Genomic DNA, 15195 nt, shown 5'->3' on the forward strand with positions numbered 1-15195 from the left:
CTGCTTTAGCAACAAAAAAATAAAGTTGGTGCAGATTTGCCACAATCATTGCCTCTTAATGATTCTGGTGCATCATATAACAGAGGGAGTTGCTATTAAGATTGGCATAATAAATACCAGTCCTAATACATTCTCTTCATAATGTTTATATTCTGACATCAAAATATGTTTATACAACATAAGTTTTAAGCAAAAACATTAACAGATTTATTTAACCAATTACTGGTAACAGGAGTCGTCCCAAAGGATTGGAAATTAGCAAATGTTGTACCCATTTACAAGAAAGGTAGTAGGGAGGAATTGGGCAACTATAGGCCTAACATCAATAGTGGGGAAATTAATGGAAACCATACAGAGGATTGTGGAGCATCTAAAATCCCATGGATTGAAAGATGAAAAACAGCATAGGTTTACTTCAGGGAGATCATGTCAAACTAATCTTATTGATTTTTTTGATTGGGTGACTAAAATAATAGATGGCGAAGGTGCAGTAGACATCGCTTATCTAGACTTTAGTAAGGCCTTTGATACTGTCCCACATAGAAGGCTTATCAATAAACTGCAGTCTTTGAGCTTGGACTCCCATATTGTTCAATGGATTAGGCAGTGGCTGAGGGACAGACAACAGAGGGTTGTAGTGAATGGAGTATATTCAGACAATGGTCTTGTAACCAGTGGGGTACCTCAGGGATCTGTTCTGGGACCCATATTGTTTAATATCTTTATCAGCGAAATTGCAGAAGGCCTCGATGGTAAGGTGTGTCTTTTTGCTGATGACACAAAGATTTGTAACAGGGTTGATGTTCCTGGAGGGATACACCAAATGGAAAAGGATTTAGGAAAACTAGAGGAATGGTCAGAAATCTGGCAACTAAAATGTAATGTTGATAAGTGCAAGATAATGCACCTGGGGTGTAAAAACCCAAGAGCAGAATATAAAATCTGTGATAAAGTCCTAACCTCAATATCTGAGGAAAGGGATTTAGGGGTCATTATTTCAGAAGATTTAAAGGTAGGCAGACCATGTCATAGAGCAGCAGGAAATGCTAGCAGAATGCTTGGGTGTATAGGGAGAGGCATTACCAGTAGAAAGAGGGAGGTGCTCATGCCGCTCTACAGAGCACTAGTGAGACCTCATTTGGAGTATTGTGCGCAGTACTGGAGACCATATCTCCAGAAGGATATTGATACTTTGGAGAGAGTTCAGAGAAGAGCTACTAAACTGGTACATGGATTGCAGGATAAAACTTACCAGGAAAGATTAAAGGACCTTAACATGTATAGCTTGGAAGAAAGACGAGACAGAGGGGATATGATAGAAACTTTTAAATACATAAAGGGAATCAACAAGGTAAAAGAGGAGAGAATATTTGAAAGAAGAAAAACTGCTACAAGAGTACATCGTTTTAAATTAGAGGGGCAAAGGTTTAAAAGTAATATCAGGAAGTATTGCTTTACTGAGAGAGTAGTGGATGCATGGAATAGCCTTCCTGCAGACGTGGTAGCTGCAAATACAGTGAAGGAGTTTAAGCATGCATAGGATAGGCATAAGGCCATCCTTCATATAAGATAGGGCCAAGGGCTATTCATAGTATTCAGTATATTGGGCAGACTAGATGGGCCAAATGGTTCTTATCTTCCGACACATTCTATGTTTCTATGTTTCTAACTATTAGGACAGATTTACTAATCCTGTCTAACAGTTATAAATTGTGGGGGAGATTTATCAAATTTGGTGTAAAGGAAAACTGGCTTAGTTGCCCATAGCAACCAATCAGATTCCAGATTTCATTTTTCAGGGTTCTTATGGAACATGAAATGTGGAATCTGATTGGTTGCTATGGACAACAAAGCCAGTTTTACTTTACACCAGTTTTGATAAATCTCATCTATATATTTAGACTAGAGAGTGTAAAGATGCACCAGATTTATTACAGTTGTTGATGCTGGATAATAAATATGGAGTTCCTTTACACTATCTAATCTTAGATTAAACCACCTATTAATTTGCTTCATTGTTTTCTGTTTTAATCCCTGTTTGATCTGATCAATTTTTTAAGACCGAATACGTTAAACTAATCAACAAGTGACCCACCAACCTTTTAAACATGAGCAATTTACTAAGTAGAGATGAGCGAACCATTTGTATCAAGTAATTTGCTCCTCTCTATTACTATCTGATAACTTTACCATACAGCTCAGAGAGATTTAATATTTCCTACAGTTGTCCTATTGAAGTTTTTATGCTGTACCCAAACTGTCATGATGCTCAACAGAAGATCTAGGCAGGCTTTGCAAGTCATCATTGACAATGCAGGATTCACAAAATTGTGTCTGTAGTCTGGTCTGTATTACATCAACAGTTCCCTTAAAAATGTATTCACTTGAAAAGGAAGAAAACCAGATAACATTCTAATATTAGTAGTATTTTGTAGATATACAATGCTTTTGAAAAGCCTTCAGACGTTCAGACTCTTTCACTTTTTTTTACATTTTGTTATGTTGCAGCACAAGGATAAATAAAGAAAAAAGTATATGTTTTTCCCCATCATTCTACACTCAATATCCCATAATGACAAAGAAAAAAACTGAGGAGGAGATTTGTCTAACTGGTGTAAAGGAAAACTGGCTTAGTTGCCCATAGAAAGCAATCAAATTCCACCTTTCATTTTCCAAAGGAGCTCTAAAAATTAAAGGTGAAATCTGATTGGTTGCTATGGGCAACTAGGCCAGTTTTCATTTATACTAGTTTTGATACATCTACTCCATAATGTTCAAAATATAATTTACCGTACATTTTTTGAAAAGGAAAAACAAAAACCTTGCATTTACTAAACTTTTCAGATCCTTTACTCAGTATTTAGTTGAAGCTCCTTTATCAGCATTTACAGCCCCCAGTGTTTTTGTGTATGATGCCACAATGTTTACACACCTGGATTTGGAGATTTTATGCAATTCTTATATGCAGATCCTCTTAAGCTCTGTCAGGTTGGAATGGGATTGTCGGTGGACAGCCATTTTGAGGTCTCTCTAGAGAAGTTTTATTAGTTTCAGTCAGGACTGTGGGCTGGGCTACTAAAGGATATTTACAGGGTTGTCCCTAAGCCACTCCTGTGTTGTCTTGGCTGTGTGTTTAAGGTTGTTTTCTTGTTGGAAGGTAAACTTTCAGCCCAGTCTGAGGTCTAGTGCACTGTGGATCAGGTCTTCATTAATAATATCTCTATACTTCTCTATATCCATTTAGTTTTCCCTAACTATGACCAGCCTCTGTATACCAGACCCTGAATAACACCATGCTTAACTGTAGGGATGATATCAAGCAGATAATGAGCTGGTTTCCTTAAGACACACATGATGCTTAAAATTGTTTTTTTACTAAAGAAAGACAATTTTTTTTCTGGCCACTCTCCCATAAAGTCCAGATTGGTGGAGTGCTGCAGTGATGGTAGACATTCTGGAGGATTCTCCCATCTGCACACAGAATTTTTGGAGCTCATCCAGAGTGACCATTGGGTTCATGGTCACCTCTTTTACCAAGGCCATTTTCCCCCAACTGCTTAGTTTGGTAGGGCAGCCACCTCTAGGAAGAGTCCTGGTTGCTCCAAACTTCTTCCATTTATTAAATATGGTGGCCACTGTGCTCTTGTGAACTTTCAGTGCAGCAGAACATTTTTGTACCTTTTTTCATATTTGTGTTTCTACACAACAGTTTCTATGAGCTCTGCATGTAGTACTTTATACCTATTGGTTTGTTTCTTCTCTTATATGCATTATGAGCTTTGAGACCATATATGGACAGGGTTGTGTATTTCCAAATCATGTCAAGCCAACTGAATTTACCACAGCTGAACCCCAATCAATGAATAGAAACATCTCAAACATGATAAAACGAAATAGGAGTCCCCCAAAGCTAAATTACAAGTGTTATAACAAAGTGTTTGAACAAATATGTCGATGAAAAATGTAAGTATTTTCTTTTTAATAAATTTGCAAAAAAATAAAAGATTTGGTTTTCACTTTCTCATTATGGGGTATTGAGTGCAGATTGATGGGTAAAACTTTTATTTTTAACCAATAACAAACTTTGAAAAAATTTAAAGGGTCTAAAGACTTTTCAAATGCATTGAAGGTAAGAGTAGGATGGTGGCACAAGGCTGCCTGCAAGTCATTGTGAAATTCCCTATGGGGGGCACTCATAAATGTCATGTAACCAGCATGGGTCTTCTACCATGAGATTCTAACAAATCTTGCATGACTCATGGCAATGCCATGATTTCCCTATGACTTAAAGGAGGCTATCCCTACAACTGTAGCTTTACTTAAAGAGGACCTTTCACTAGAATAAAAAATCTAAACTAACAATACAGGGAGTGCAGAATTATTAGGCAAGTTGTATTTTTGAGGATTAATTTTATTATTGAACAACAACCATGTTCTCAATGAACCCAAAAAACTCATTAATATCAAAGCTGAATATTTTTGGAAGTAGTTTTTAGTTTGTTTTTAGTTTTAGCTATTTTAGGGGGATATCTGTGTGTGCAGGTGACTATTACTGTGCATAATTATTAGGCAACTTAACAAAAAACAAATATATACCCATTTCAATTATTTATTTTTACCAGTGAAACCAATATAACATCTCAACATTCACAAATATACATTTCTGACATTCAAAAGCAAAACAAAAACAAATCAGTGACCAATATAGCCACCTTTCTTTGCAAGGACACTCAAAAGCCTGCCATCCATGGATTCTGTCAGTGTTTTGATCTGTTCACCATCAACATTGCGTGCAGCAGCAACCACAGCCTCCCAGACACTGTTCAGAGAGGTGTACTGTTTTCCCTCCTTGTAAATCTCACATTTGATGATGGACCACAGGTTCTCAATGGGGTTCAGATCAGGTGAACAAGGAGGCCATGTCATTAGATTTTCTTCTTTTATACCCTTTCTTGCCAGCCACGCTGTGGAGTACTTGGACGCGTGTGATGGAGCATTGTCCTGCATGAAAATCATGTTTTTCTTGAAGGATGCAGACTTCTTCCTGTACCACTGCTTGAAGAAGGTGTCTTCCAGAAACTGGCAGTAGGACTGAGAGTTGAGCTTGACTCCATCCTCAACCCGAAAAGGCCCCACAAGCTCATCTTTGATGATACCAGCCCAACCCAGTACTCCACCTCCACCTTGCTGGCGTCTGAGTCGGACTGGAGCTCGCTGCCCTTTACCAATCCAGCCATGGGCCCATCCATCTGGCCCATCAAGACTCACTCTCATTTCATCAGTCCATAAAACCTTAGAAAAATCAGTCTTGAGATATTTCTTGGCCCAGTCTTGACGTTTTTAGCTTGTGTGTCTTGTTCAGTGGTGGTCGTCTTTCAGCCTTTCTTACCTTGGCCATGTATCTGAGTATTGCACACCTTGTGCTTTTGGGCACTCCAGTGATGTTGCAGCTCTGAAATATGGCCAAACTGGTGGCAAGTGGCATCTTGGCAGCTGCACGCTTGACTTTTCTCAGTTCATGGGCAGTTATTTTGCGCCTTGGTTTTTCCACACGCTTCTTGCGACCCTGTTGACTATTTTGAATGAAACGCTTGATTGTTCGATGATCACGCTTCAGAAGCTTTGCAATTTTAAGAGTGCTGCATCCCTCTGAAAGATATCTCACTATTTTTGACTTTTCTGAGCCTGTCAAGTCCTTCTTTTGACCCATTTTGCCAAAGGAAAGGAAGTTGCCTAATAATTATGCACATCTAATATAGGGTGTTGATGTCATTAGACCACACCCCTTCTCATTACAGAGATGCACATCACCTAATATGCTTAATTGGTAGTAGGCTTTCAAGCCTATACAGCTTGGAGTAAGACAACATGCATAAAGAGGATGATGTGGTCAAAATACTCATTTGCCTAATAATTCTGCACGCAGTGTACAGACATGGAGAGCGCCGCCCAGGGATCTCCCTGCACTTACTGTTATACCTGGGCGCCGCTCCATTCGCGTATCTTCATAGTTAGGCTCCACCCAGGGGAACCTGCCGGCGTCTCATTCTTCCATGCTGTAGCGCTGGCCAATCGCAGTGCTCAGCTCATAGCCTGAGAGAAAAAAAAGCCTCTCAGGCTATGAGCTGAGCGCTGCGATTGGCCAGCGCAACAGCATGGGAGAATGAGATGCCGGCAGGCTCAACTGGGTGGAGCCTAACTATGAAGATACCGGAGGCTATACCGGGCGAACGGAGCGGCACCCAGGTATAACAGTAAGTGCAGGGAGATCCCTGGGCGCCGCTCTCCATTTCTGTATAGTTAGTTTAGATTTTTTATTCTAGTGAAAGGTCCTCTTTAAAGGGGTGAAGCCACACAAAACCCCATCTGCTGTCATACACCAAAAATGAGTAAAAATCTCTGATGTTTCCCCTTGCCCTGTGCTGAATCGCGCAGGGCAAGTGAATTTTCGTCAGATCCAGTGACGTACCAGGCTCTCCATGGACATGCTAGGTGGAAGCTTCCGTGTGGTGTGCTCTACCGAGTACCGGAGCACAATGGAAGTCAATAGGAAAACCCAAGCATTAAACCAGGCACCCCCTGCACTGAAGAGGGGAGGGTGTCTGGTTCACATAAAAAGGTCAGAAATTTATGGAAACACCACTGAAATGGTTCGGAAACAGCATGGGGAGGATGTCTGGATGCATCGTGGACTCCCAGGTCGCTGCTGAGAACGATGTTGTCCCAGCAGAACGCCAATTTTACAGAGTGACAATAATACGCACAAAACCGAAGATAAAATTGATTTTAGAGAAAAAATTGTTAGGAAACATTCTTTCCTGTATATGTACTTGTATATAAAGTGCAAATGCTGCCAAAAATTACAAGGAAGAGGCACTCCGATACAACCTGTATATCACATAAAGGAGGGCCTCATTCACATTGTGGTACAAATGTTCAGGTAGTGGGACTCCTACACTCATGAAGCCTAATGCACTAAGTGAAAGGGCTGCCAAAAATTACAAGGAACTGGCACTCCAATACACCCTTTATTAGACATAATGGAGGGCATCATACACACCCTTGAAAAATTATGATTGATGGCCTGCTGGTGACCCTCAAAAACATTAGGAGCAAGGACCCACTGGTGACCCTCTAAAACATTAGGGGCGAGGGCCTGCTGCTGATATGACCATCTAAAACATTAGGGGTGAGGGTCTGCTGCTGAGCTGACTCTCTAAAACATTAGGGGTGAGTGCCTGCTGCTGATCTGACCAAAGAAAAAATTATGGGTGAGGGGCTGCTGCTGAGCTGACCATCTAAAACATTAGGGGTGAGGGTCTTCTGCTGAGCTGACTCTCTAAAACATTAGGGGCGAGTGCCTGCTGCTGAGCTGACCATCGAAAAAAATTATGGTTGAGGGCGCGCTGCTGAGCTGACCCTCTAAAAGATTAGGAGCCAGGGCAGACTAATAAGCATGTTGATATGATGAAGGATGAGGAGGATGAGAAAAGGAAGATTTAACCATATCTCCTTTTTTGTGGTGGAAGGGGTGCAAGGGAATACAGTGTATTCCTTACAGTATAAAAGCCACATTTAAAGTGTCTTTATGTTCAGTCGCTTTCCTCTGGTGGAGTAGAGAAGTCAGGGGAAATCCTTGTTCATTTTGATAAGAGTAAACCTGTCAGCATTTTCAGTTGAAATTCAGATGCGCTTATCAGTTATTATGCCCCCAGCAGCACTAAATACCCACTCTGAGAAAACGCTGACGGCAGGGCAGGCCAGCACCTCCAAGGCGTAGAGTGTCAGTTCATGCCACGTGTCCAGCTTGGACACCAAATAGTTGTAAGGCACAGAGGAATCATTGAGGACGCTCACACGGTCTTCTACGTACTCCTTCACCATCTTCGAAAACTTTTCTCTCCTTGTGACACTAAGCAGCGCATCAGGGTGAGGTTGCTGGCAGGGTGTCATGAAACTGTCCCAGGCCTTGTAGAGTGTTGCCTTGACTCTGTTGGAACTGCTGTGTGTTCCCCTCGTCTCCCCTCCTCGCCTGCCCAGGGAACTACGGACTCTGCTGCCAATGTTGTCAGCTGGAAATTTTTGGAGCAATTTTTCCACAAGGGCCTTCTAGTATTGCATCATTTTGCTATTCCTCTCCACCACAGAAATGAGACATGAGAAGTTCTCTTTGTGGCGGGGGTTGAGAAAGGTGAACAACCAGTAATCGGTGTTGGCCAAAATGCATACAACGCAAGGGTCACGGGAAAGGCAGCATAACATAAAGTCAGCCATGTGTGCCAGAGTCCCAACAGACAAGACTTCACTGTCCTCATCAGGAGGATGACTCTCAATCTCCTCATCCTCTTCCTCCTCTTTGGCCCATCCACGCTAAACAGATGGAATAAACCTGCTGTGGGTACTGCACTTTGCAGCGGAGGCAACCATCTCCTGCTCCTCCTCCTTCTCATCATCATTCAATTTGCGCTGAGAAGACGAACGGAGATTGGTCTGGCTATCACCCTGTGTACTGTCTTCACCCATTTCCACCTCTTCTACATGCAAAGAGTTATCCTTCATTGTGAGCAGCGAGCGTTTCAGAAGACACAGAATTGGGATGGTTATGCTGATAATAGCGGCATCGCCGCTCACCATCTGTGTTGATTCCTCAAAGTTGCCTAAAGCCTCACAGAGGTCAGACATTCATGCCCACTCATCGCTTGTGAAGAGTGGCAGCAAACTGTAAAGGCGACAACCATGTTGCAGCTGGTATTCCACTACTGCCCTCTACTGCTCAGAAAGCCTGGCCAGCATGTGGAAAGTGGAGTTCCAGCGCATGTTCACGTCGCACAACAGTCAGTGAGCTGGCAATTTCAAACGCTGCTGCAGCATTTCCAGACCGGCGGCAGCTGTAGATGACTTTTGGAAATGGGCACACACGCGGTGCACCTTCATCAGTAGCTCAGGCAAATTGGGGTAAGTTGAACACGTGGGCTAGGCATGGTATGTGTGTGAGCTTGCCGAGCTCCAAAGCCGCCACCAAGTTACAGCCATTATCAGACACAACCATGCCTGGTTCTAGGTTGAGTGCCGACAGCTAGTCCCTTATACCCTGCCACAGCCCTACAGTGGTGTGCTGTTTGTCACCTAAACATATTAGTTTCAGCACAGCCTGTTGCCGCTTCCCCACTGCAGTGCAACACTGCTTCTAGCTCCTGACTGATGGCTGACTGGTGCTGCAAGATGATAATTCAGAGGTGGAAGTAAAGGAGGAGGTGGAGGAGGAGAAGGTAGCGTTGCAGCCACTAATGTAGGCGGTGGCGAAAACCCTGATGGAAGTAGGGCCCGCAATCCTTAGCGCCGGTAGCACCTGTGCCATCCCAGAGTACAACTCGCTCCCAGCCTCCTCAACGTTCACCCATTGAAATGTAGTGTCCCTGGCCACAAGCACTTGTCCATGTGTCAGTCGTTAAGTGGAACTTCCCAATAACTGCGTTGGTCAGGGTACGGGTGATGTTATGGGACACATGCTGGTGGTTTAAGGCGGGGACTGCACACGGGGAAAAATAGTGGGGGCTGGAGACCGAGTAACAACTTACTGCCGCCGCCATCAAGATGCAGAAAGCCTCAGTGTCCACAAGTCTAAATGGCAACATTTCCAGGGCCAGCAATTTGGAAAGGTGCGCATTTAAAGCTATGGCCTGTGGGTGGGTGGCTGGGTATTTGCGCTTTCATTCAAAGGCCTGGGGTATGGACATCTGTACGCTGCGCTGGGACACAGAAGTGGATGTGCTAGCTGATGGTGCTTGCGAAGGTCCAGGTGCAGGGCGGGAGGCATCTGGGCCTGCGTCTTGGACAGGGGATTGGCCAGCATGTAACACAGGGGAAGAGGAGGCAGTAATGTGACCCGCAGACACTGATTGTGGACCTAGGCGCTCAGCCCACTTTTCAGGGTGCTTTGATGCCATGTGAATTTTTTTTGCAGACTTATGTTATTTGTTCCAATAGCGTTTGGCACTATGTGTAGCTGCAGTATCGCAGCAGAACCGCACACAACTGCTGCACAATACAAATGCACTATAATATACTTTCTATGTTAGAAAGTATATTATAAGTATATTACACCCCTCAGTAAATCACACCTATCAATAGCACACCTATACCAATCCTTATAAGGACTTTTGTGGCCCTATTAGCTAGCGTTTGGTGTCCCTGACAGTCTGTCCCTGCTCCGCACATCAACCTCTCCCTACACTGACAAAAGACTGAATGTAAAATGGTGGTCAGATCAGGTTTATTTATAAGGTAGGGGGTATGTCCATGCGCTGAAATGTCTCAATTGGCTGTCCTGTACCACCTGATGGATGTGCCATGGGTCAAAGTTCTTCACAATGTAAAAGAATATGGCACCAGGGGACATCTCCATATGTTCGCATGTTCGTAAAATCGCGAACGAGCAAAGTTCACTGAAAAACTACTGCCGAGCGAACCGCAAGGCCAACTCTAATGGTAACTTATGATGGTGTGCGCTCCTGTGCGCACAATGTATGCTGCTCCGGGACATATTGCCCACTCACGGACTGTATGTCTCGGAGGGCATACGGTCGTGTGCATGAGCCCTAAAACTGAGCCGAACCACGTGTCATTGGGTGCTTTATAGCACCCGATGACGCGTTCCGGCCAGCCAATCACTGTAATGCCCGTAAACAACATGGCTACGGCATTACAGTGAGTGGCAGTACGCACCTGCACATTTATTGGCTGCGTAGCAGTCAACAAACGTGCTGGAGGAGATTCGAGCATCGTGGTCGGGCACATGCGGTATTTGGCCAAACACCGCGATGTTCTGAGCATCGTGATGCTCGAGCCGAACTTGTGTTCGGCCAAGCATGCTCGCTCAACACTAGCTAAATCTTAATTTTTTTCCCCCACTGTTACGTTTTAAGAAAAAATTATATATTTGGTTATCCCACAAATAGCCGTTTCATCTTATACTGTTATTATCATTTATTGTCCCTTTAAAATTGGAAGATATTTCATTTACCTGCAGGGCTTGGTTGAATTTCTAGACCTTTACACATTGCCCTGCAGACCATGAAGGCTGTGATTTATGGGGTTGTATTCTGCCAATGGATTGGAGCCATTTTGATCTGCTGCCTGAGTCTAAAGTCTGTTTATAAGAATATAGGCTGCTTGCTCATGTAGGGCAAGTATGGGCAATTTGATTTTCACTGTAGCCCTGTCATTTATTATTGAATCACTCACAAGCAAAAAGACCATTTCTGACAATAACCTTATACAGAACTTACATGGTTGTACATAACAGATTATTTTTTAAGATTTGTAGAAATAAAATAAAAAAGGAACAAGTCGAAATGTTTCCAAATTTCGTATTTGTATTCTCTGTACTAGATTTAACATTCGATCATGCAAGTGTCATATTTTAAATATATTCCATCCATTTGATCGATGCAGATTAAAGAACATCTTGCCAAGGGACAAAGAATGCTGGCTGGGGAAGGAATGTCTCAAGTGACTAAAACACTGCTTGATTTAACTCAGAGGAAGCATTTTTATGCTGGGGATCTTCTGATCTCAGTGGAAATCCTTAGAAATGTCACAGACACTTTCAAAAGAGCGAGCTACATCCCCGCATCTGATGGAGTACAGGTAAGATATGAAGCAATCATTTCTGGTTTGACAAACAGCAAAATATGTTGTGTCTTGTGCTATATTTATTGTTTTTTGTTCATTACTGAAAAATAATGTACTGCAGTTGATTAATCTTAAATTAAAGGGGTTATCTCACAAAAAATATTACCATGCAATGAATAAGGAATTTTAAATAAATGATTTCAAAAGCAAAAAATATTTTTAAGGTTATTTTATGTACATTACATTTTCCTTATGGTAGCACTCCTCACTGTTTATCTTTCTGATCCACCTTTCCTGCATTCAGAGGTGGATTAATATGCGCAGTAACTTCCCTTCTCGCCTCCCTCCTCTCTATCCCCTTTTAATAAGCAAGGAGGTGAAGCGGTCCAGACACCTGTCATCCCAACCTCTAATTTCATAGAAAATATACAGTGGATATAAAAAGTCTACACACCCCTATTAAAATGTCAGGTTTCTGCGATGTAAAAAGATTAGACAAAGATAAATCATTTCAGAACTTTTTCCACCTTTAATGTGACCTATAAACTGTACAACTCAATTGAAAAACAAACTGAAATCTTTTAGGTAGAGGGAAGAAAAAAATATAAAAATAAAATAATATGGCTGCATAATTGTGCACATCCTTAAACTAATACTTTGTTGAAGCGCCTTTAGATTTTATTACAGCACTCAGTCTTTTTGGGTATGAGTCTATCAGCATGGCACATTTTGACTTGGCAAGATGTGCCCACTGTTCTTTGCAAAAACACTCCAAATCTGTCAGATTGCGAGGGCATCTCTTCAGATCACCCCACAGATTTTCAATCGGATTCAGGTCTGGGCTCTGGCTGGGCCATTCCAAAACTTGAATCTTCTTCTGGTTAAAGCCATTCCTTTGTTGATTTGGATGTATGCTTTGGGTCGTTGTCATGCTGAAAGATGAAGTTCCTCTTCATGTTCAGCTTTCTAGCAGAAGCCTGAAAGTTTTGTGCCAATATTGACTGGTATTTGGAACTGTTTATAATTCCCTCTAGCTTAACTAAGGCCCTAGTTCCAGCTGAAGAAAAACAGCCCCAAAGCATGATTCTGCCACCACCATACTTCACTGTGGGTATGGTGTTCTTTTGGTGATGTGCAGTGTTGTTTTTGCGCCAAACATACCTTTTGGAATTATGGCCAAAAAGTTCCACCTTGGTTTCATCAGACCATAATAACTTTTCCCACATGATTTTGGGAGACTTCAGATGTGTTTTTGCAAATGTAGCCTGGCTTGGATGTTTTTCTTCGTAAGAAAAGGCTTTTGTCTTGCCACTCTACCCCATAGCCCAGACATATGAAGAATACGGGAGATTGTTGTCACATGTACCACACAGCCAGTACTTGCCAGATATTCCTGCAGCTCCTTTAATTTTGCTGTAGGCCTCTTGGTAGCCTCCCAGACCAGTTTTCTTCTCGTCTTTTCATCAATTTTGGAGGGCCGTCCAGTTCTTGGTAATGTCACTGTTGTGCCATATTTTCTCCACTTGATGATGACTGTCTTCACTGTATTCCATGGTATATCTAATTCCTTGGAAATTCTTTTGTACCCTTCTCCTGACTGATACCTTTTAACAATAATATCCCTCTGATGCTTTGGAAGCTCTCTGTGGACCATGGCTTTTGCTGTGGGATGTGACTAAGAAAATTTCAGGAAAGACCAACTAGAGCAGCTGAACGTTATGTGGGGTTAATCAGAGGCACTTTAAATGATGGCAGGTGTATGCTGACTCCTATTTAACATGATTTTGAATGTGATTGCTTAATTCTGAACACAGCTACATCCCCAGTTATAAGAGGGTGTGCACACTTATGCAACCACATTATTTTCAGGGTTTTTTTCTCTCTCCACCTAAAAGATTTCAGTTTGTTTTTCAATTGAGTGGTAAAGTTTATAGGTCACATTAAAGGTGGAAAAAGTTCTGAAATGATTTATCTTTGTCTCATTTTTTTACAGCACAGAAACCTGACATTTTAACAGGGGCGTGTAGACTTTTTATATCCACTGCATATCTCTGTGTGTAGAAAGTGGAAAACTAATTGAGGGGACATTGAATAGTATATATATATATATATATATATATATAAGAATAAACACACCGCAGCACATCCGTATGGTGAAAAAATAGTGGGATCCTTTATTCACCCAAGCAGCGACGTTTCGGTCCGCTTGCTGGGACCATTTTCAAGCCGCTTTTCAAGGGCTTGAAAATGGTCCCAGCAAGCGGACCGAAACGTCGCTGCTTGGGTGAATAAAGGATCCCACTATTTTTTCACCATACGGATGTGCTGCGGTGTGTTTATTCTTCTGGTTATTTGACACTTCGGTCGAGTGTCGACACCGCTGGCACCCAACACTTGCTACAAGGAGTGCTGCCCTGAACTCCCATCATTATATATATATATATATATATATATATATTGTATATATACAGATAAGTGAGTAAAAAAAGAGTTTCAAATTTGTGGGATAACCACTTTAGCAAATTATATATGGTGACGCCAAATACCATTCCATCATTCCAGTTTTTGCCTTATGCATGCCTCTATTAGGTGTAATTCTGGTGACGATAGCGGCACAAAGGTCCTTTGTGCCGCAATCTGCAATTTTCCCCCGCTCATGTTAGGTCTAAAAAAGTGGGCGTGGTGTGTGCCGGGAAGAGGATGGGTCAGCAGGCCCGTCTCATTTACCATTTTGTACGCCTCTTTCAGGTGTAGAAAATTAATTAAATATAAGACAGCAAGTAAGCTGTTTTAGATTTAGAAGCAGCGGTGGATGCGCTGAGGTAATGTTGGGGCCAGTACCTCTTCGTAACTTCGGCGGAGCCACCGCCAACCATGGCCTTATTAAGGGCTTCTAAAACCGGTCTTAATAAATGTGCCCCACAGATTCCATTATACCAGCTAAAGATAATGCTGCTGTGGAGGAGTTTTTATGACCATGTATTATTGAGTTTTTTTTGTTTTTTTTTTCATTTGAATGGGTAACTATATTGTACTCCATTTTTTCTGGCCAGTGAAAGAGGCCACTTGCACTGTTCTGTTTTCTACAATCTAAAATAAGAATACTGAATATTAACAGGACCATAAAGATTTCACCTAAACCTATATTTCAATGACAAAAAGGTGTGCCAGTGCTTTAGTTGCACACATGGTATTGTCAATAATATAACATTTCCTTCATGCTATACCACCTAAAGTCAAATCTGCATGTATGCTTTTGAATGTTATTCAATGCTCCCTTTTAATCAGCAGCTCTTGTGAGACCTTTAAGAATATCCTACTCAGCTTACAACAGATGCTTCTTGATTCTTTGAAATTTTCACTATTCCACATGTACAAAAAATGTTAAAGGCGTTATCAAGGGAACAGTAATCTAAATGCATGATGAAACATAAGATTGCATTTTGTTGTTGAAAATAATGTCTTTCTGAAGGGAATACTAAACTGCAAGGCCTTGTTCAATAGTGTTGAACAAAAAAAGTTCACATAATGCCAACATTCAAATTCATGTACACAAGTCAT

The 15195-nt window shown here is 41.8% G+C and overlaps 1 protein-coding gene across 4 annotated transcripts in view; it reads left to right on the forward strand.

Annotated features, from left to right (window-relative positions):
* ADGRB3 (adhesion G protein-coupled receptor B3) overlaps positions 1 to 15195 on the forward strand; it is a 1057188-nt gene that overhangs the window by 595297 nt on the left and 446696 nt on the right. For all 4 annotated transcript variants that reach the window (XM_040428625.1, XM_040428624.1, XM_040428627.1 and 1 more), the window contains exon 10: positions 11455 to 11649. In XM_040428625.1, the coding sequence (XP_040284559.1) occupies positions 11455 to 11649 (195 nt within the window). The remainder of the gene's footprint in view (positions 1 to 11454; positions 11650 to 15195) is intronic.

This window comes from Bufo bufo, chromosome 4 (genome assembly GCF_905171765.1).
Source record: "Bufo bufo chromosome 4, aBufBuf1.1, whole genome shotgun sequence".
NCBI classification, from domain to species: Eukaryota; Metazoa; Chordata; class Amphibia; order Anura; family Bufonidae; genus Bufo; species Bufo bufo.